This window comes from Drosophila melanogaster, chromosome 3R (assembly GCF_000001215.4).
Source record: "Drosophila melanogaster chromosome 3R".
Lineage (NCBI taxonomy): Eukaryota > Metazoa > Arthropoda > Insecta > Diptera > Drosophilidae > Drosophila > Drosophila melanogaster.
Window position 1 is genome coordinate 19,001,022 of NT_033777.3, and position 23,053 is coordinate 19,024,074.

The window sequence follows — 23,053 nt, forward strand, 5'->3', positions numbered from 1 at the left end:
ATGCTAGGCCACTTCTGGCCAAGTGCTGGTGCATAATAGAAATTCCAGGACAGTTGCAGGCTCATGTCACTCCGGCTAAGCATTTAATTAGTATTTATACTGCTGGCGCGCGCATAAATTCAGATGCAAATGCGAGAGCGAGTTGTGTTTCAGTTGCTGGAGTTGGTAACCTTATATCTTGACTTTGATTAGGTCTTCCAATTAGTAAACTGAGTTGTCTACTGCTTGGATTAGTTACCAGGAAGCCGATGTTGCCTTTGGAAAAAGGCAAAGGCCAGAAGTGCCGAGCATTATGGTGATGTTTGCGGATGGACTGAATAATAAACTTAACATGGAAGCCATTAAAGCCGCCAAGTGTATAAAAGTCTGGGAAAGTGTTAATAACATAAACTGCTAGACACTTTGTTTACAAGTAATCACTTAAGGTGGGTGAGAATATTAAAGTAGGGAAAATGAGGGAGCAACGGAAGAGGAAGGTAACGTTTTTAACGGCAAAAACATGTTGTATCACTAATTACCAAAAGGTTTTAGTTAAGCGCCATTTATGGAACACTTCCCAGTTGCACAGGAATTCATAGTTTACCATTAAAAAAAATTCGTAGATAATAAAGCTATTTCTAAGCAAACCCAACGGCTGCGGCCATCATCTCACTTATCATATATGCAATCATGCTTGTAACTACTGTCTTAAGCTCCGTTCCCAAGCTTCAAGATAGCTTCAAGTCGTGGTTCAAGGTTGTCGGTGAAACGAATCGCATTTACCAATATGTAAATCTCCCCTAGCCCTTGGCCCCTCGACGTTTTCCAATGAATAGCAAATAGGAATCCATCTGTACGAGCATTCCGCACTGATCGATACCTTCGTTACCCGGCAACATACTCTTATGTATGTGTGTATATGCCTCAACGGGGGGTACTTAGGAGCCCTCGACCGAACTCGACTCGACTCGACTTGAGACTCTTCCACGAAATGGCGAAACCCGTTTTGGGTCTCAGCCTCTCGGGTCCAAGAGTGTCTTTCAATTGTATTCAATGCTAACTCAATTGCTCTGGCCGAGGGCTACATGGTTATATGGCCATAGCTTTGGCTGGCTGTCTAACCGATTCCATTTCGCTTTGGCAGGGGCAATTGAGGCACACTCTAGAGTGGGAGGCGGCACACGGGGTGGGCAATTTGTTTTTCTAGACCTGAGACAAAGCAGGCGCTGCGAGATGGTAGACAAAAGACAAAAAAAAAAAAAAGCGGAGGCACCAAAAGAAAACGACTTACTTAGCATCTTGGCGATGGGTCATGGGAAACTGGGAACGAGATATGGTGTAGGGATAGGTCCAGGACTTAAGACCCAAACCGGATGTGGATGTGGATGTGATGGCTGCCTTTCACTTCCTCCCCCTCTCTCTCTCTCTCTTTTCAAGTTCAAGTCAAACATTGGCCATAATCTCGGCGCATCAGCTGCACCACTTTTTATGCTCGCCTAGCGCACAATATTTGAATAAACCGCATTCGAACAGCGGGAAACTCCAAAAATAAAAAAAGGTGCCAAGGCAAATGAGCTGTTAAAAATATAGGGAGCCGAAAGCCGGAAAATGTCGCCGAAGGGAAATCCCCGCTAAAGTGGTTGCCACTCTCATTCTCCGGATAAATCTTCTTTCACATCCATCTGGCGCGGCGAAGGGACGTGAAAAACTCTATGGCACCGCGAACATTTTCGGGCATTCAATTTAATTTTAGACACAAAAACCCAATAAAATTGCCGCTGCTGCTGGGTGCATTTATTTTTGTTTTTCACCCCGCAGCAGCAGCAGCGAGCACTTCCGCAGGGTTGGAGGAAAAGCGATGGAAAAGCGGGGCGAAAACCGGGAAAAAGACGCTCGATGAGGATATGTAGCTCTTAATGATATCAGTCGCGCTGATCGGTGGCTCTTTCCTTGGTGGTGTTTTCCTTTACAAATACGCCCGTACGCGATGAAATTTAAAGTAAACTTATCCCGCGGGTACTCGCTGAAAAACGCATGTCACTTAAATTTATTGGCCGCAACAACAACAACAACAACTGCAACTGCAACTGGGAAAACCAACTGCAGTGGCATTTGGTGAGATGCATTTTTCATTCAATTTCCAGTCTGGTCTGATGTTGCATTTTATGTTCGCCCCGGGGCTGTAAAATCGATTGATAGACACGGATCATGATTGAAGTCGAATGCCTGCGGGGGCGGCCCTCAAATGTTTAGCAGCAAATTTTACGTTTTCATTTAATTACTTTACATGGCCGTAAAGTCATAAAGTCAGAAAACCCCTCCCCCCCATTCAACCCGCCGCTGAAAGCCGTTTCATAATTAAGCCCTGGCGGAAGTCAAGTCTTACTTAATCAACCCAAAAGCCCGTCTCGAAGTCTTATTAATTGGAGCGCAAAATGGGGCGAAGACAAAAAATACGCTAATTGCTATCACGTCAAGTGCTCCGGGGTCAATTAATTTAAATAAAAGCCAAGTTGTCAGCCTAAAAAAAAATAACGAGCTTAATTAAAACAGCGCGAAGCTGTCATCGATAGTTTCGTGAGTTGTAACTTAAAATGAATGAATCATCGCAAGTCGACACAATGTTGCTTTAGTGCTATTCATTTCCTTAGAAACTGCGTGCAAAATAAACTGTATCAATCAAAAGATCGCATTAAATGGTTTCCATTATTTGAACTTATAATCCTTATGAAAACAAAAACAAGGCACACAGCTATATATTCATTTGTAAATATTTTCATAAATATTATTTAGGGACAGGTGTCTTTTTTGAATCAGCTTATAGCCACAGATTACCCATAAGCTGGGGATAATTCTTCGTAACTATTTTTGATATGCCTGAAAAGGACGTGGCAGCATTTCGCATCACTTCAATCTTTAATCCTCTTTAAGCCCGATGAATCGTGCGTTATCTGTCATCGGGAGACCTAATGAAAAGAGTTCACCCTCGCACATAATTCAGATCATTAGTCCTGGCCAGGCTTACTCACTTTCTCCCAATCCAACCCAATCCACTCTCCTCACCCTCGCCCGGCGACCACATTGACCTTTTATGGCCCGTAACCGTATGGGCTTGGCAAATCAGAATCACGTGACTTGCCCACTTTTATTGGCAATGCGCGTTCGCGTGGGTGTGTCGGCCTGCTTTTGGATTGATAGAGGTTTTGCAGCAGGGCATAAATCAGTTTTAATAGTGCAGCTGGAGAACTCAAGTCGCAGCCTGTGTCTTCGCCGAAATGAAAGAAGAATGTGATACGCATATGGGACTTAGCAGCCCGTTTAATGAGATTTTGCAGTCGAAAGAGCAACGAGCGAATCCAATTTTATTTGCCATTTCTGTCAACATTTTGCTGTGACTTTTTTTTTTCCTCTGCTGGCAACATTTTTACTGTCGCATTACGTGCAACATTTGCCCGTTGATTGCTTGGCGTATGAATGCCGCCCATTTTCCTCATCGCCTGGGAAAACCCGAGGGTATTGCATAAATTTGTCTAGCTGTTGTTGTCGGACTCTACAATTTATGCGCTTGTGGCGCCCCAAAATGTGGCGGTGGCCTTTGTTTGCCGCTTGCCGAAAATTTGCTAAAATACAACCTAAAATAGCAAAGCCATCCGAGTAAATCCGAAAGCAAAAACTTTTGGCCATAAAGCACATGTGACTACGAGTACGTCTGCCATATCACACATGCCCACCCATCTGGCTGGCTGCTTATTACGTATGGGGATGGATATGTGTGTGTTCCGCAATGTGTATTTGTTTATTTTGCAGTTTTTGGGTGCAGAACACATTTTCCGTTCGTGGCTTTAAGCTTTTCTCGCCCTGACAAAATCTTTCCTCATAAATCATCATCTCGCAGCAGAATGCTGAAAATTGTCGGTGATAAGCGCACTGCTTTTTCCGCTTTGAGCTTTGGTGTTATACAAAATGCAAAGTGTTTTCTTTCGTTCCTTTGATAAATTAACCACAAAGGTTATCAGTACTTGGACTTATAAAAACAGACGCGAAAAAAAAGAGGCTTCGTTTTGATGGATGTCCTACATCATTTTCCAAGACTTTAGGTGTTATCCCTAAAACTGAACGAATAAATCTTGCAGATGCTCATATAAAATGGAATTTATTCTTTAAATATTAAGCTTTATATGCATATTTTATATGTTTTTGCTACTCAAAGTAGCATTCATTCCTCTGCAGTTTCAACTTACGTTTCTTTTCTCGCGCTTCCTTTTTTCTACATAATTAATTTATCACTTGGCTTTCATTTTTATCGCATCGGATGTCGCAGGACCTTCATTTCCCGTTTGCCCCCCTGGGGGCCAGACCCCAAATGTGACCCTTAATTGCTTTACTTGGAGCTCGGAACATGGAGTACTGATATCCATGGTCCGTGTCTGGCTGTCAGCCAGAAAGAATCGCAGGGCCAAGGGCAGCTCTCAGTCTTTAATTTGCCTGGCTGCGCCTGCAATTGTTTTCGCTTTAAATAATTAAATTAAAGTGGTCAGTCAACTGATTGAAGGAGCCTCCAGTCTCTGAACCATGGAGCAACTTACTCCCGACTGCCGGCACTCGATGCAATTGTTTTCGGCTGGGGAAATGAGCTGAGCAGAAAAACGAAAATCGAGGATATTGAACTCTAACCTGGTGCAATCAGCGTAATTAAGGCGGCCACGGCGATGGCTTATAAATCATTTATTGCCCAAGACATTATCGCCATCGACTGGCATAGTATTAGTGGAAGTGGTACCCACTCCGCCCCCTTAGAACTCGTTTTGTGCAAATTATGCTACGGAACGCGTTAGTCTATGACAGATTGTATCTGCTAGATACAGCATACATATATGTATGCACCATATATAGCCATTCGTGGATGCCGACGTGCCGGCGGAGCTTTTATGCTGCACGTACCGGCGTCTCTCTGGGCGTCAATTTATGGCCAGGGTAAAAATTGTGCTAAAAAGAACCAGCACCGCCGCACTTAGGAGCAGCAGCTGGCCCGCTGGGTACTCTGTACCGTTCTCTCTAGTTGGCCAACATCTTGTGTAAATCTCATTTACTTGCGGCTTTACTTGCAACAGTCACACACGACTTGGATGGAGTATATGCCGTCACAGAGCATTGCTCCATACGTGTCAATGTGGCCTGGGCCTTGGCAAATGCACTTTTGATATATTGGCTCTGGGCTTATTGGTTTTTCATCGGGCGTTAGTCGGATTGAATTCAGGAGGGGATTCCGGGGGCATTTTGATTTGCGGCCTCCTATAAATTTCATCGCATTTGACATGACAATCGAGGGATGTCAACAGAACAGAAGGCAGGCGCCAAGTTACAAACAGCGTGGTAATCCGATATGCCCATGTGGATGATCTCGTTGGGGTATGCAAATATGGCCAACAAAGCTGGCATTTAACACACAAAGAGTTATTCGAATAAATATTGTACAAATTCGTATTAAAAACCCACTTAAAGGTTAATAAAGAAAAATATAAGACATTGTGTAATCCAACTTCTGTATCCAATACTTTAATATATATAGGAATAATAATACTTTCTACCAGTTACTTGGCAGCATTTAGAGTATTTTCTGTTCGACCTGGTCCAATTCGACCACAAATCACTTCGAACATGTTTGACAATTGTCGTTGGATAACGGCTAAATCGCCATAAAAGTGTATAATAGCCATATAGAGGGCTCATGCCATGTACTACCATAATTGTGGCTTGGGCCAGGCTATGATCTCCATCCAAGCGGCATGGAAATAGTTTAAGGCAATCTCCAGACGGGATTTGTGGCAATCTCTGTGGGCAACGATTGCTATCTGGCCCAGCCTACATGGCATGGCTTTGTGTACATAAGTTTATGTACACAGACATTCCTGCGCACATGACTCACAAATAATGTGCAATGGCAGCCATGACCATGGTCGTCACCCAGACGTGACGACGCCCCCGGTTTCCCTTGGCATCCTTGGCCCTCCGAGCGTATTTTGAGGAAAATAATAATTTTTGCCAAGTTAATTTGCCATTTCCGGCGACGGCTGCTGTCAGCTTCCGTTTGGCCGACAGGCAGGGAATAAAAGGAGTTGCAGCCCGAGTTGCACCTGAGCATGCTTAATTGAATTTCGCATTTGGCCGAAATTAACAGCCAATGCCGAGGAGTTTTTGTTTATTTTGAGTGCCTCTTATTTTCGCATCTCGGCTGGCAGGGGTCAGCGGGATTGGTGCTGAGATGGGGATGGAGATTCTGTGCGTGCCAATGTCTGCGCACTTGAAATGGCTAATGGGGAAAGAGGCGGCGCATTGCTGCTGGCATTGCTTTCTGTCCCCCCGAATCTCGGATCGAGAGATTCAGAACCATGCGTCTTCCAGTGGCGCACAGAACGTCAAAATGCGGACCCAATGCCATAAAATTGCCTGAATTTAGCGCTAGGTTGCCGCCGTTTCTCTAGACCATCTCCAGTTTTTTTTTGTTTTTTTTTTCCTGGCAGCGGTCCAGCCATGTCTCCTCCAACTCTGTAAGTCCATACCCCGCTTGCACCGTCTCCATTCTATGGCCATGTCAAGTGACTTTGCTCTGGGCTTGTTAATCTACGAGTGGATGCTTCTGCTGCAGCTTCTGCTACTTCTGCTTCCTGGTAGTTGCTGCTCCCCGGGCTTTGTTTTCATTACCGACCAAGTCCACATGGCGGCCTATTAAATGCAAAAAGTGCAGACAGCCAGAAAGACAAACGGTCGCCGGGGCCTTCCAAACTCACTCCCTTCATGTCCACAAACTGGTCACCAGTGCCGAGAGAATAAAATATGCATGTTGCAGGAGCACCAGCTTCGTGGCATGTGGCCGGGTTATTAAAGTTAATTACAATTCTTCCTGGCATTCATTTTTTCTCGTAATGATAATTCTGATTTTTTTTCACCAGTTAAGTGCTGTGTCCTTGCTCTGTGCCGATTTTTCCACTCTATTAATTTTCGCGTTGATTTATTTGCGGCATCGCCTTGTTTTTGCTTCCTTTGTTTACAGACTGCAAAATCGGAGGCGAAAAATACGATCGCCATGTGGGCTAAATTGAAACTGAATCGATGGGTGGAATGGGCTTGGCCATTTTCCATTTCCCCTTTGGGGCACATCCAGTGGATGGACAAACTGGAGCGAACAAGCACGCAGATGGGCGGGCATGCTGTTTCTATTAGATTACATGAAAAGCTCTTTGATTATCTGCTGATGATAGTGATCGATGCCGGAATTAAATAACATGAGATGAGAGCCGTCTCTGATCTCGTCGTGGATTAATGAAAACAGATTAGTTGCACTCGGGAAAAGGCTGCAAGAACGGAAATCTGAATTTAAGACGAAAGCACTTTGTATAGGAATTCTATAAAGAGACCACACTGAAAGAATTCGAGCAATTAGATTTAGTTAATAACATTCGAAACATGCCCATTGTAATTTGAATTCTTTCTTTTCGATTTCAGCTGAAAGCGACCTGCTCACCTTCGCACAGCGCAAACACCACTTCGAGACGGACAAGTCATTCCAGCAGGAGCTCTTTACAGGCGAGACCAGACCTCTGAGCGTCCGGCAGCTTTACACGGAGGCTGGTAAGGAGCTGCCGGTGGCCACCGGAGCCACTGCGACTGCCCTCGCCTCCTTGGCGCACTCGCAGTCGCTGATCCCGTCCCGTTCCATCTCCTTCAACGGTGAGGTTCTGTCCAGCGATCACGAAGTTCTACAACTAAATGGATCCACGGACACGGAGGATCATCTGCTGTGCGTGTCGGACTTTGGCAATGCCAACCGCAAGCTGCGCACGCGCATCGATGCCGAGATCGAGATCCGACTGGTGAGTATTTTAACCAAGCATTTTTCCGGGTTAACTGGTTTTGGTTTCCAAGTTAACTGGTAACCGTTAGTGGCTAGTTTCTGGCTGCAGGTAACACCATCCGCAGTTATGCATCATGCATAAATAATACGTTTGCTGAACGGAACGACGACCACCCCAAAAAAAATCAAACTACGACGACCTCATGTGTGTGGTCTCTGTGCGGCTGTGCGGCTGGCACTTCCTTCCATTCACCAGCTGGTTTGCCTCTGAAAGCTAATGCCTAAAACCCCCCCTTTTTGCTATCGCCGGCCAACTGTCGTCCAAACATTTGCTCCACATAGACCGCACGGCCACCCAATCATTGTCATGGCTCTTTGGTGCTGATGATGATGATGACGGGCAGAACGGCAACGGGAACAAAGACCACACACACGCCTCGGTCACAACTCCATCAAACATCGCCTATCTGCAGTTTGCTAATGGCCAACGAGGAGCAGCTCATGGCATGACTCCATCAACGGCGCTGCAAATCATTTCGAGTTAGTTGACTCGTTTTAATTGCCCAACTGACGACCCACGCCATCGTCGCTTGGCAAACTATGATGCAGTCGTTAGGGAAGATTTTGCAGTCTGCGCTTGGGCTGGACAAATCCATTGAATCTTGGCAGTTTAATTGGGGCATCTTAATTAGACACTGCTGGGGTAATTATGTAAGACAGTGGGAAACTATATTAAATTGGCAATCAGTCTTGGTACTAAAAACCAGAAAGCTTTTGGGTGGTAATTAAAGGTTCAAGTATAGCATTTTTAGGTGTGGCTCTTAAATCGTGGTTGAATCCATTTAAAAAGTATCACTTAATTGAAAACAGGATTAGATTATCCTTATCCACCAAACAATTTAGTCGCCAGCAATTTGCATTGATAAAAAAGATTTAGGTATTAAGGAGATTTTCTTCGTTTATTTCGCCTAGTAATTCGATGTGCTATCAGAAAATTTCAGTTAATTTGAGCTAACGCGCTCCGCGCAGTCGACCCATTTGGTCTCCGAATCCTTCTTTGTCGTCGTCGTCGTCGCCGTCGTCTCTTGTTTATCTTTTAGCCGGGCCATTAGATAAGCTGCGCAAAGACAAACAGCCAATGGCCAATATCTGCAGACGGCGATGATGCCAATGGCAACCAACAGTAACTCTGCAGAATACCAACAGCAGCAGCAGGAAAATCGCTGCGACGGCGACGACGACGACGACAACTTGGATCCCTGTTCAATAGGTTGCCAAACTTGTTTTGGCAAAAACAACGCCGGTTGTCAATCCCAGTCGACTGTCGACTGTCGACTGTCGCCAGCTATCCTCATTTTTTGTTTTTTTCTCATCTTTGTTTTTGCCAGCTGCAATCGACTTTTAGCTCCATTCTGTCGACTGCTTCTTAATAAAATGACTTTTAATCCTTTTCGCATTGCGTTTGACGTTAGTTGGCCTCAGTCTTCCGCTCCGATACACCCCAAAAGAGGTTCCGAAGTGATGCCCAACGAGATCCAGACAGGAGTTCAGCTCCAAAGACGACGGCCTGGCCATTAGCGCTCTGCGGTTTATTGGTTACGGCAGCCACTATCTCAAAGATGGCCCATTTGGGCGGCTCTCGCTGTCGTTGTTGTTGCCGTATTTGCCGTCTTGACGGCACTTAAATTGCATTATTATATACGGCTCGACATTTATGTGCAAATATTTTATCGTTCAAAGTTGGACACATTTGCTTCGCTTCGTCCATTGATGGAAAAAGAGCCGCAAAAAAGAATTTGGCTGGCTGCTGCTCTCAAAAGAAAGGAGAAAGAGCCAAAGCCCAGACTCATTGTCGGATTCAGGCATTTCTTTATGGCCTAAACTGCCTCACTTTGGCCATTGGAAATCTAGCTCAAGTGTGTTTTTATGTAGATTTTCCATGGTGTGGGTGGGTGTAATTTTCGAAATTTTTTGGGGGATGAAAAACTGCTGAGTTGGGGCACAATGTAAGCTAGCTCCTCCATCCACAGTTATTTTTCAATTGTTACAATTGATACAAGCAATCGAATCGAAAATCAAATGAAACGATTGCGCTTTTTTCTTATTTTTTTATGAGCGTAATTCACTTTAGACCAGCAGACAATCCGAATCTGGGGAATGTGGTGTGTGTCAAAAGCAAATAGAAAAAAACAACCATTTTAAATAATTGTACTGCCTAATTGTTTGTATTCATGTTGGTATTTGTAAAATAAAATGTTTTGGGTTTTCGAATCCTCTGTTTGTTTGGACAACTAGAATTCAGTAGATACCAATATTGGTTTTGTAACTAGACCAAAGCTGTTATGGCATCGACCATCTACCGAAAATGGTTTCCCTTTATTGTTTTTAATTAATCTGATTGATTTTCGCTTTCGTAACAAAGTGTAGGACGCGTGTTACATTTTTGTCAGATTTCAAAATCGCGTGACTTGTCCCAGTTTGCGGAAAGCATTAGAGAATGTCTGCGCAAACATAGCAAACACACATTTGCCATAAAGGGATATGGGATATATTCGTGACAGGCTGCTCTCTTGTGCGGCTAATTAAGGACCTGTCCGCCGGAACATGAAGCATACATACGTGGATCATAAAACATTAATTTTGCATGCCAACTGCCTCTAATTATGGCGATGTTTCAACTCTTTCCTCCCTCCTTGCATCCCTTTCAGCCCGCTGCCATTGAGGATTTGCGGAAGTGGACGTCCAGCGAGGCGCTGGGTGATGTCACCGTCACGCCGGATTGCATGCATCACGTGGACACCTCGGTGAGCACATCGCTGGCCATCGGCGAGAATGGCATCCTGACCCCGGCGCTGTCACCGTCCGTCCTATCCGCCGATGCCGTCGATGCCCTCTACGCCCAGAATCTGAGCCAGGCGGCGGACAGCTCCCGGCACAACCACCACACGCAAGCCCTCATCCCGAACGATATTAATAAAGACGTGCCTTTGAATCATCGATTGCCTTCACCCGAAGAACAGACCAAGCAGATTGCCTTAAAGTGAGTAATTTAAATAATAACCTAAAATTTGGATATATATACACATTAAGCAAAATACGCTTAAAAACTAGGTAGAACAACTACTGTGAAATTCAGGAATCTCAAAGTATAAAATTCGTAATAATTATTCTCCTAAACTTAACGTGCAACAGTTTGAGATTCACTGTGCCTTACTTCACGTACAGTTTTATGAGATCTGGCACATTGTTTTTTCCTCTTTTTTTTTCCAATTTTAAACATGATTTTAATGGGTTTTTTATGCAAATTTCGCGGCAACTATTGTTTGTTTTCTGTTTCATGACGCACAAAAAAGAATAGCTATTAACAGCATGGCTCGCATAGCTATACATTTTTCCAACGTTCAATTGTCTGCGTTTGGAGCACGAGATGTTTGCTCATCGAGCGCATCGGTCGAAAACAAAAAATGCTTAAATAAATTAATTCAATTACGTATGAATATTTACAATGCGGCCACACAATTATGCAAGTGTCGCCGACCCGGCCCCACTCTCCTTCGCTCAACCATTGGATCCATTGGATCCACGGACACACCCCTCCACCGATTTCCATCGCCATCTCCATCCCGGCCATGGCTCATTTGTTCGGCTTTTTAAACTCCGAAATGGAGCAGCCACATACGAGCCGTATTCACGCTCCACCGATTTGGAGCACAAAAAATGTGGTTGGCTGGGCTGGTTGGTATTAAAGCGTAAACAAATTGTTGTTTGGATTACCACAAAAGTGCACTTCAAACTGCGCGAGGTTCCCATTCCGCCATCAGATCGATCACAACAACATCTGCAGGCACTCAGAAAAATATCTGCACCGCTTTGCATAACTCAAAAACGTGCTAAATATTATAATGAAACATATTCTTCATTAAAAGTATAGGAATTATTTTCAATAAATTATGTTTTTAAACTCATTATAAGTATTTCAAATCCAGTTTTTTTCGGTAAACAGACTAACACAGAAGCCAGAAGATTTAAAGAACATAAATATGTATTTAATGCTCAAAATGCTTTGACCTTCTAAGCCTTATATTTATGATATGCGAATGATTTTTAAGCGAAATTACAGTTAAAACTTATTATCTTTTTGAGAATATTTCAATTCAAATCCAACTAGTGGTGCTGAAACCACATTGCACAACTGCATTTTTCGTACCAGAGAGTTTTTAGGGCAGATCTTATGGATTATATAATCCTCTACCATATATCATTTTCAAAGCATGATTGATTGAGTTTCTAAACGATCTACACATTCTTCCGCCCACAACAGATACCCCGCCGAAGTGATTTCGGTGAACACCAGCGGTAAGCACTTCCAGCGGATGTGTGCGGCTCGCAAGTCGACCAGTGGAGGATACGCAGGTGGCGCCACCGCCGGATCCTCGAGCAGCACATCGCCGGAGAACGCCGGCCAAACGGAGGGCAACAACCTGGACGACAATGTGCAGACGGTGAGCCGGAGGTCAAGATCGCGCAAGGTGCGCGGAAAGCGGCGGAACACGATAGCCGGAATCGATCAGAAGGAGATCCAGGATGCGGCTAATGGGTATGTAATCGTGTCTATCTACCGATCTATCTGTCTATATGTGCTCCCACATGGACAGGTGTCACCTGTTCCCTCCTTTCCCACCTTCGTTCGCCTATCGAACTGTACAAAGGGCATACTAAACTCGTATAACCATGTGTACATACACCCTGGAGAGATTCTTGCGGATCTGTCCAGAGATTCTTCCCATATACTCGTATTATCCGACCTATTCTCAATTGCATTTTCTTATGAGATTATTGTGATCAGCCCAGTTAGCTGAACGATTTGTTATGCTGTTTAGTTTTCTTCGTTTGCCTAATTTCGTGTACTTTAATTGCGCCCTTTTATTGTTTAAACAAATGCCTGGCCGAGTGTACAAATCGATGTTTTGCGCCATTAACTATTAGCGTATATATATTGTTTACCCAATTAGCAGCACAAATTGCATGCCACCAACTGAATGTCTCTAAATCACGATTAAAAACTAAAAAAAAAAAACTGAATGTTGTACAAAGAAAATTGTAAATAAATTGTGTTATTAGCTAGCTATACGTAATTAGAAACTCTAGCCAAATTCAAATTTTCAGCCGCCTTTTTTGCGAAATTAAGTTCGAAACCGATTCGGCAGCGGAAACTAAAGCCTTTTTGGATGATTTTCAAAAGCGAATTTGCAAAACAGCCTAACAAATTAAACAATTTTCAGCAGCCACAAAAATACAATAATATTCTCTTAACACACACATACACACAGTCATACATTTCATGATCCATCCGAGACACCCACCCTTTCGCCGCCCCCGCATTGTTATCCTGGTCGCGAACCACCCACACACGTCGGCAACATTTGTTGCCAGCAACATGCGACATGCAGCATGCAGCACTCGACTCTAGGTTGTTGGCCCATTCTGTCAGTCAGGCGGCCCACTCTCGGCCATTTCTGGTGCATCATCAGCATAAATCATGCGAGAGGCTGGTTCCGTAGGATTTGCTCTGCCAAGACCCAAAGGCTAACCGTGCCCCCCCCGGCAACACCAGCAACATACGAAATGTTTTGGGTTTGTTTTACTTGGGCTCACTGCTTTTCTGCTTTTCCTGTGCTTTTCAAATGGCACACACGACGCCTTTTGCTAAAAGTTTCATAAATCTTATTTTGTTTTGTTGGCCCGACTTTCGGTTGGCGTCTGCCCACCAACTCCAACTCAAACTCAGTCCCCAACTCGGCGACGGCGTCATTCCATTTGACTGCGTTCTACATACTATATAGAGTATATGTGCAACTTGAAACCCCAACTCACTACATACATATATGTATGTATGTATGTACGGGTGCCCCATTATGTCAATGCTGTTCGATATCTGTGCGATCAGCAGTCGAAAAAGCGGAGCACAGCGAAAACGTTGAGCCCTGTCCAGTGGCTGCCAAACTGTAAGTGCATTTCGTGATTGTTTATTTCTGTTTGTACACAAAGAGAAATGCTCTAAATTATAGAAAAACAATTGTTGAACCCCCAATTTTCTTATATATCAGAAACGCCTTGATTTAAACTTGCTTTCGATTACCTCTAAAGATGTAAGTTACTCAAATAATATTAAATATTTTTAATAAATTCAAAAGGGGTTTCTTTCTGTTTACTGAGATACAGTGGAAATGTTTTAGCAATGACTGCACTTTGGGCACCCGCCCCTCTTTAAATCACCGAAATCCCCCTGATTCAAGTTGTTTGCTGGCCCAGAATCTTATCGCCAATATAGTGCCTCTCCACTTCCCGATCGCTCCCAGCATGCAACACACTTTTGTGGGGAAAGAATTCCGGGAGAATTTACCCACTCGAAAACTTAGATGTTGTAATCGCCTTTAATAATCCACTGAACAGCCGCAGCAGCGTGGGGGAAGATGAAAATGGAAAAATATAAATGTATTTGGGAAAATTAAACTTTGAACTGCGCCATTAATTAGTTCTCAGTCTGTTGTTGTTATTGTTGTTTTTAGCCCCAGGCACGTCGTGTATTTTGCATCTGTGTGTGCGTGCGTGAAATTAACCAGAACCATAAATTAAAACCCAAATCAAAATCGAAATCAAACATCATGTCTGAAAATTGCTCACAATAATTTTCACGAGGAAGGCAAATCTGTACTACTCACTCTCTCTCTCTCTCCCTCTCTCTGTCACTCACTCTCTGTCTCTATCGCTCTGCCCCTCTTCATCTCTTCACTGGCACATGTCCATCCATCATTACCAAAAATGCTAACCAAATACCAAACATATTTTCTCTTTTATGTTCTCTCCTAAACACAATACATATTTGCACAAACGAACAAACAAATATTCCACAAAAAAAAATTCCACCATGTAAACAGCAATGGGGAGTCCAAGAATGCCTCAAATGCCACATCTCCGGTGGCTCCAGCTCAGCAGGCGGAGACCACCTCGTCGGATGCCAAGAAGTCCAAGAAGTTCGGACGCAGCAAGTCCAGTGACATATTAAAAAAGGAATCTGCTGCCTTGCCCTACGACAAGGGAAAGAGCACCCTCACCCGGCTGAATTCCCTGAAGCAGTGGGGTCGCAACCGCTTCAAGTTCATGCATCGTACCGGCGAACTGGGCGACCAGTTGGACACCAGCGGCTGCAGCTCCCAGAACAGTTCCGCGGAGAAGGCGGACAGCCATCATGGTTCGCCGGCGGGCGACAATTCCAAACGCGACATCGACGACGAATGCGTGGTGCATCATCTGGTGGCCCAGAAGAGTGAATCTCGGTTTTCGCACGAACGAAAGCCCTCGTATTCCTCCTCGGAGAAGAGCATTAGTGTGTCCAGCAGTGGCCAGCTCAGGGGCAGACTGCAATTATCATCCGGACCGATGGCAGCGGCCCATGTAAAGATGCGGGAAACAGCCACTCTGAACAGGCAGCGACGAAACGGTCTACATGCACTGGCTGGCAAGGAGGAGCAGCCGCATTCCTCAAGCGGCAACTGGAGTGCCAGCTCGGAATCGGGACGCGCCTCCATTGGCAGCGAGATCACCATGCAGCCGAAGTCGAGTGCCTCGAGTACATCGTTAAATGTATCCAGTTTTCAGCCAGGAGGAGCGGGCAGTGGCCCACCATCCTCCATGCTGAGCAGAAGGAGATTCCTGAACACCTCCGCCTCCAGCAGTGTGACGAGTGAGGGCACTGCCACGCCGGAACTGCAGGCGGAGGCAGGTGCCTATCCAGGTCACCTAGATGATGAGACAAGTTCCGCTTACAGCTGCGACACAGAGGGCTACTACACATCCTTCCACATGGACAGCGGTCTTCGAACGCTGAAGGAAGAGGAGCCATCCGTGATGCCCGGTACCCCGCTCCAGACGAGCCTGCACACCAGCAGCTACTCCTTCGGTAGCCAGTCCAATCAAACAGTGCTCAATGCGGAGAGCGAGTATGAGCTGTTCGGCAGAGGATCCACCTCCACGACAACGAGCTCCGCGGGCACCGTGTGCACAGCTCTGATGAGCGGTGCCGCCTCTGGGCCGGATGTGCCCGAGCGGAGTAGCTCGCTGGGCAAGCACAGTGGTCAGAGCCGGAGCCAGAGCACCAGTGCCAGCAGCAGCACGCTGGAGAGGAGCTACAGCAGCAGTACCATCGGAAGCACTCTGGAGCGCACGGGAACTATCAAGAGGAATGTCAAGATGTCGCCAACCAAGGCAGGTGGTGAAGTGACGGAGAAGGATGACCAGCAGGACCAGGATCAGCAACAGCAGCTTGAGTTCTCCGAGAGCTCCGATCTGGAGGGCGTGGAACGCATAGAGCGGATCAAGCAGAAGACGGCCCTCACCTCCAAGAGAATACCCTCGATGTGCATCATTACGCCCACAACGAGTGACGACGATGAGCACCAGACCAATGATCCGAATCGCACGCTCACCAGTCTCACCATCGATGTGGAGCACGGGGAGCAGGACGAGGATGAGGCGGAGCAAAAGACGCCCACGAATAGCAAGGACCACAACCTAAACGAACTGAAGCAGACGCCCACGAAAGCGCTGAGCGGGATGTTCGAGAAACTGAGGGTGAAACTGGTTCCGGGCAAAAGCTCTCCGGCCAAGAATCAAATGCAACCCAAGCCCGCCAACTCGAGTGCCGTGAATGACGATGAGCTTTACGATTTGGCCGGCGAGTACGTCACCATAGCAGACATCAGCAACAACAACAACAACAACAAGAACATTGGGCGACGTAACACGGGAATGGGTATATACTATTCCAATGACATAGTTTCCAAGAGGGTTGAACCATCGACGTCTGCCGTTTCCGAGTACGTTTCGCTAAACGAGCTGCCACAGCACTTGCGTCGGCACGCGGTCTCGTCGAGATCCGCTCCTGCAGCGGAGAGCGAGTCCTGCGCACAACAACAGCTGCCCGTCGAGCCGGCAGCTGCGACGTCCCAACCACCACCACTACCCCTCGGCGGCAGGACGCAGGGGGTGGGCGATGGGGTGCCCATGTACGCGGAAATCGGCGAATTGAGCGAAGAGAAGCCGCTCGCATCGGCGGCAAATCGTCGACTGCGCCCGAATGCCGAGGGGAAATTGGTCTACGACTCCGACAGTCTGAAGCGGCGCAAGGGTGCACACACCACCTTCGCACCTGGGCCGTACGTGAAGGAAACCGAAAGTGCGCTCCACAGTGCTGAAAGTGCAGCGGCGGCAATAGCATCGTCACAGGATCCATCAGCAGCATCAGGAGCCATTAGCAGTACCAAGAGCGCCAAGCTCCTACTGCTCACCAGCGGCGGATTAATCTCTGGCAATCGCAAGGTGGCCAACGTGAGGCCCATTGTGGCCAAATCCCCGCTCAGCAGGAACGTCAGCGAAATGGCAACCTACCAGGCAACCAGCTACCAGGACCAGAAACAACTGCTGGCCAACCGAACAAATCCCTTCTACGAGACCATTGCCGCACCCGTGGCCAATCTGATGATGCCCTCGCCGTCGGGCAAGTCCAATTCTTCGACGGGCTCCACAGCCACCAGTTCCTCCTCATCGGCATCGGGTCAATCCGGTGAAGAAGGTAAGCCAGAGCGGCTCCCGTCAGCCAGCAGCCGCCCCTCAGCTTGCTTACCCACAACTAAATCTCAATCCGAATCCCTATCCTTATCTGCATCCGGTTTCCCTGTAAATAACACTGCCACCACTGAAACGTCTGCCAAGAGCACCCTTAATCACCACATAGCCACCAAGTCAGCGGGCAGCATATCAAGTGTAAGGGAGCATCAGCCCCAGCATCCAAATCAGAACCCCAAAGATGGCGAGTCGAAAGTGAGGGTTGTTGAAATGGAAACTACCACCCTGGGGGATGCGTTCGAAATGGGGGAACAGCAAGGGCCACCCCTTCCGCCGAGGGCGAAAGTTAACGACAAACAGCACCCCACCAAGCCCCTATCGATTGACCCAATTGCGCTGCACTTTTCCATCGCTGGCAATCCCGGCCAGCCGCGCACCGCACTCAAGCGGAACAACAGCTACCGGTTGGCCAACGATGAGCTCAAACTGGAGATGAACAAGGAGAATCTCTCCGTGTCCTTCGGCTCCGAGAGAGCACCTAGTTCGGGTGCAATGCCCCTAAGTTCCGTGCATCAGCAGCACGCAACAAGTTCCCTTAGGCTGCGCAACCTGAGCAACCACCTGCCCACCAACACCCACTCACCTGGCGGGGAGCGGCGGATAGCCAAGTCCTTTGAGCGCCTGGTGGACGAGTTCTCGCTGTCGTTAACCACGGGTAACGATTCCTCCTATCTGAAGAACAAGTCGCTCGAGAACTTTGATGACTCACCAGCCCTGTTGTCCGTAGCTTCGCCTGAACAAAGGCCAGACAAGAACGCCTCAAACTCCTCAGATTCCGAATCGGAGGATGACGAGGAGGAGTTGGCCCCGCCTCTGTCCCAGTCCCTGCCAGCCCCAAAGTACCACAAGTCCTTTGTGGACAGTGTGCTGCTGCGCCCGTTCAAAATCATCCTGCCCAGCGATGAGAACGGCAACCGTCGCCAGCGCATTCTACAGAAATTCGAGGTTACCGAGATATGGTAGTTAGACCGTCCTGGTCGACTCTTGAGCAAACACTACCACCCACACAAAACCCTAATTGCCGAGATTGGCACGGCTCAAAGGAGCGCCGGACCCTTTAGCCACCCATGTAGTGATGTAGTGTGTGGGCCTCATTAAAGTTGCATGCACTTGGCCAGAACTGTGCGTGTTCAATGGGCCAAGATATGGCGGGGGATCTGATGGTCCTGTCCTGGGGTTCAATGTTCACACTTGATATGCTCCAAGCTGGGCTCCTATTTAAAAGTTAATTTCCCTGAAATACACACATGCATAATTATACTTACATACATATAAACCAGCTGGCTTTCGAAATTTAATAACCTGCGCTGTTTATACAGTTTGTACTCCAATAACGTTATACGGAACTGAAATATACACTAAACATATTCTTACTCACAAGGTTTTGTTTTTAAATCCCAGCGTGTGTATAAACAAAGTATTATTGCCTTTCGTTTTTAATTTTCTCCACCGACTTATGCTCGTTTAATTAGTTATGTGTTTTGTTCTTAACATTAGAATTAGTGAATAATACGTGTTAATTGTTTACCCATAAGTATGTTTGTAACTAATTATAATTAACATAAACCAACACATGATTATTGTAAATTTTGTAAAGTTTTTTGCACCGTTCACGTCTTGTACATCCACATAAAGCTCAACTATAACGAATATTACTTAAGTTTAAGTTCCACGACTATGATGCTAATTTTTCGAGTTTTTAATTTCAAAATTGCCTACTCATTTTTCTAAATTATACGGAGTGTGAGGCGTGCAAAAGACTTCTATTGCATTTTCTTAACCAAATTGCTTGTGTGTGTTTGTATATGTTATAGAGTAGTAGTAGTTGTTTTTTGCACACCCCGTCCGACTAACGAATGATAAGTTGTAGTTGCACGAGTAGCTGAAAGATTAGCACATGGCCCAAACAAGTTAAGTTCTTGGCTAAGTTCAACCACATTCCATAAACGAAATCCAATTTACCAACGATCGTAAGTAATGTTTAAAATACGAGAATAAAAACGAAAAAAAGAAACGAAACGAAAATTCGGCATTGACATTATCATTGGCATTTGGTTCGCGGTAAAAGGAAGCCCCATACTTACAGTCGAACCATCCCATCCAAAAGCATTTAAGCATCCACCACCACCACACTCGCAAATATACATCCCAGCACCCATGCACCAATTGGTATTTGTAAATATTCGCTCAGTTCATTGGAACTTGGGATTGGGACACCAAGGTAATGTCATCCGAAAGACCCAGGTACGTATGGAACTGCTTGCCCCGAACGCTTGTTATATTTGATAGCCCTAACGATCTGCACTTGAAACCGCTTACTAATCTCAAGAGGAATATTGGTTACGAAAATGAGAATGGACTCTAATCCGCGCAATCATTCTTCTATCCGCAGGGTATCAACGTTTCTCTAATATCTATGAGCAAGTGCAGCCAGCACCGAGCACCCAGCCACAGGAAGATGCGACTGCCACGCCCTTCCAGCGCAGTGCGCCCATCTATTGGACACTGCAGAATCGCCGCAGCCAGCCAAGGCCACAGCCCGCTGGCAACGTGACCTGCCGGGATGACCTCTACGCCACGCCCATTCGACGGGCCGACCGACTGCCACGCCCAGTGGCTGCTGCTGCGGCAACAGCAGCGGAAGGCAACAGGAGCAACATATCGCCAATTGTGCCAAGGAATCGTTCGGGAGCCTTCCTCACCTCCACGCCCACGAGGAGCGGAGAGGGTGAACGCGATTCGGAGAACACACAACTTCCCCCCATGAAGCAGCCATCCCGCAACTGGACCGATGACGCACCCGAACGCCTCAACACCTGTGCGGATCGCATTGGCCAAAGCAAGACCACGCTAATGGACTTTAAGAAGCTGCTGCTGGCCAAGTCCGCCAAGGCGAGTCCGGTCCAAAGGAAGGTATCCGCCGTGGAGCTGCTGAAGAAGCCAGCCCAAGCCACCGCAACGCCGCCCGTTGTAAAGCCCAGTGGCCCTGGACAGAAGGTAGCATCAGCTGGAAGCAAACCAACGATCAACACCAGCCTAAAGCTGCTAGATCTGAGCGGCTCACCCAAGACTTTCGCCAACCGGAGGATGCTTCGGCAAGGCCAGTTTGGATCGCCCTCCAAGACCTTTGCTCCAAAGATGCGAGGACCCGTGAATATGGTGGCTGCTGCAGCGGCTCCACCGCGAACTGACATCATGTCCACCACGATTCCGGAGGCGAATAGCGAGGAGGATCACTCCAACACCAGCGGAGGATCGCGAGCCAGTTCCGAGGCGGGCGAAACGGTGCCCTCCAGCTTCGACTTGAAGCGGAACTTCTTTTTGCAAACCGAGGAGAACAATTTCATGCGCGGGGAGCTGAAGCCCAGCTTTGCCAGGTCAAATGGAGCAGCCGGAGGTGGCAGCACCGAAGGCGTCAACAAGTACGTGGCAGCTCCGGTGGCGAATCCTCCGCTGCCCTCGTTTGAAACGGCGTTGTAGAGCGGGTCTAACCCACTCTAGCTGTCGCAAGCTATAATACATATTCCATAAGAAAAGATACCCATAATCAGATGAGCAATTCCCTTCCGTAGCCAAGCCGAAACTGCATTTATTGACGGACGGAAACGAGTCAGAAGCGATGCTACTTTATGCAACATATACATATATCACTATATATACACAACACCTTTATACAATAAACTGTATTTTTTAAATTGTGCTGCTTGTATAAACGGAGATGTTTTATACACGAATACGAATCGTCTGTACACCTACAATATATTTATTTGTAATTTTACGTTATTTATTGCAATTATGTATTACGCTACACGCATTGCTCTTTGTTTTGTAGTACACTTGTACGTCTACGAACTGATGAGAATCGCTTATTGATTAAAAGAAAAAACATTAGATAACACTTGAAAGCTACTGGCGTATCTTATTTGGGTGGTTTATTTGTGACTACACAATTTGGAAAGATAGTGATAGCTCCAAAAGAAATCGTTTACTTTCTCAACTTATCAGAGGAATAGATTATTGCCTTTCAGTCTCCTTTAAACAAGAATTTAGATTGACATTTGTTTAAATTTCTTTGACATTTATTTTTAGTGTATATTATCTATATTTATGAATATTAAATATTTGGGTATTTAGCGTTTATGATTCGGTTTTAAAGGGGTAGACAAAAATGTATAATATATGGAATGCCTACGAATTAACTAATTTTAAAACTAAAGGACTAAATTTTGATCTCGAAGCTATCAACTTTCTAATACACACTTGCGATTACCTTTTGGAAAATACTTTTGGGTTTGTTTAGTTACATACGTGGGTTCCTAAATCCAACTGCGTCCCAGACTGCCAGACCTGCGTTTGGTGGACTTTTCTCCCAGAGAACTGGCTGTCTGGTCCTTGCGCCCCATCACAGGCGAGCTGCCCGATCCAATATTACGGATTAACTGCTTAAGGCTGCGCGCCTGTGCGTCGCTGGCCTGGCTCACGCTGTTCGCCTCGGAAGCAATGATGCAGAAATCATCGACTATGTGTCCGGGAGGACTGATGTCGAAAGGCAGAATGTCGCTCAGGCTCTGCTGCTGGCGATACACGCTGCGTCTGCGGGCTCCATTGTCGACCCCACCGCCAAGTGAACTTCCGCTTGCGGCCGCAGTTCCTGATTGTTGCTGGGTCATCTGGTTCAGCTCCTGCTGCAAGTTGAGTACCCGAGTGCGTAGCCCAGCGTTGTCTTCGCTGAGACGCTGCATGTGGGCCGCTTCCTGCTCCGCCCGCACGAATGTGGGCTGCGGCAGGCACTGGTATACGGTGGTCAGGAAGTTGCGCAGCGACAGAAGCAACGTATCCTGCCATTGCTTGGTGAAGAACAGGGCAAAAGTGGGCGACTCCTCGGCATTCTTGCAAAACGGAAAGTCTAAAGAGATTCAGGGGTTATTGAAAGAGGTTATTGGTAAGTATTCTTAAACGATATTTACAGAACCAATCCTTCCACTCGCTTTGCTGCTGCAGATCGCCCGCCAACTTGTTAAAGAACTCGGACACCTTCTCAGGTCGATTGCTGCTGTAGGCGGTCACCAGGTAGTATTTTAGGAGGCTGTTTTCCAGTTTCTTGACAGCTGGATGTCAAATAGTAATTAAATTGAAGGCATCATGTGGGAGAAAAAGAACTTACCAACGGCATACGTATGCTCCAGCTTGGAAAATATGTTGTTGTCCAGGTGAAACCACAAACTCCTGAGAGCCTGAAGGTCAGACGCTTGCACAGCATTATTGAATTGCTCCAGAATTCGTTCCGCACGGAAGTGCTGGTCCTTCTCAGTGCGCTGCTCCAAGTCGAGGGCCTTCAAGGTGCTGGAGAAACCTCGAAAAACTAGGTACTCCCTAAGCAGGTTGTCCAGAAAAGCGACTTGTGCCATCGTTTGATTCTTTATTTAATAACTTATTAATTTTTATACAAGTTTCACAATAAAGTTTGAAGAAAGAAGAAGACGAACAGCTGGTGGGGCAGAGTTGCCAGACTGAAGATTTCGGTGTCAGGAAAATATC

At 46.4% G+C, this 23,053-nt stretch overlaps 2 protein-coding genes across 6 annotated transcripts in view; one reads left to right on the forward strand and one right to left on the reverse strand.

Annotated features, from left to right (window-relative positions):
• gukh (GUK-holder) overlaps positions 1-21,415 on the forward strand; it is a 38,412-nt gene extending 16,997 nt beyond the window's left edge. The window contains exons 2-6 of one of the 4 annotated variants that reach the window (NM_169845.2): positions 7,483-7,850; positions 10,540-10,871; positions 12,153-12,428; positions 14,770-17,462; positions 19,908-21,415. In NM_169845.2, coding sequence (NP_732393.1) covers positions 7,483-7,850; positions 10,540-10,871; positions 12,153-12,428; positions 14,770-17,462; positions 19,908-20,995 — 4,757 coding nt within the window. In that variant the 3' untranslated portion in view covers positions 20,996-21,415. Of the gene's footprint in view, positions 1-7,482; positions 7,851-10,539; positions 10,872-12,152; positions 12,429-14,769; positions 18,894-19,907 lie in introns of those variants that run through there. The other 3 variants (NM_001032021.2, NM_169846.2, NM_001104364.2) reach the window with 3 other exon arrangements.
• A 21-nt stretch (positions 21,416-21,436) lies between these two features.
• On the reverse strand, positions 21,437-23,009 carry CG6005 (uncharacterized protein). 2 transcript variants are annotated; one of them, NM_001300471.1, is made up of 3 exons: positions 22,680-23,009; positions 22,483-22,623; positions 21,437-22,421 (listed from the first exon to the last, which is right to left on the reverse strand). In NM_001300471.1, the coding sequence occupies exons 1-3, from the start codon at positions 22,921-22,923 to the stop codon at positions 21,832-21,834; spliced, it is 975 nt and encodes a 324-aa protein (NP_001287400.1). In that variant the 5' UTR covers positions 22,924-23,009; the 3' UTR covers positions 21,437-21,831. The 2 variants fall into 2 exon arrangements, with proteins under 2 accessions (NP_001287400.1, NP_650771.1); NM_142514.2 differs by having other exon boundaries at positions 21,580-22,421.
• Positions 23,010-23,053: the final 44 nt, after the last annotated feature.

What these genes read in the sequence shown, in the direction of transcription:
- CG6005 (NM_001300471.1), bottom strand. Translation starts at nt 22,923, where the DNA reads ATGGCACAAGTCGCTTTTCTGGACAACCTGCTTAGGGAGTACCTAGTT. An exon ending in GGAGCATACGTATGCCGTTG is followed by an intron (nt 22,624 to 22,679) that starts GTAAGTTCTTTT and finishes TTTGACATCCAG; the next exon opens with CTGTCAAGAAACTGGAAAAC. An exon ending in CGAGTGGAAGGATTGGTTCT is followed by an intron (nt 22,422 to 22,482) that starts GTAAATATCGTT and finishes GAATCTCTTTAG; the next exon opens with ACTTTCCGTTTTGCAAGAAT.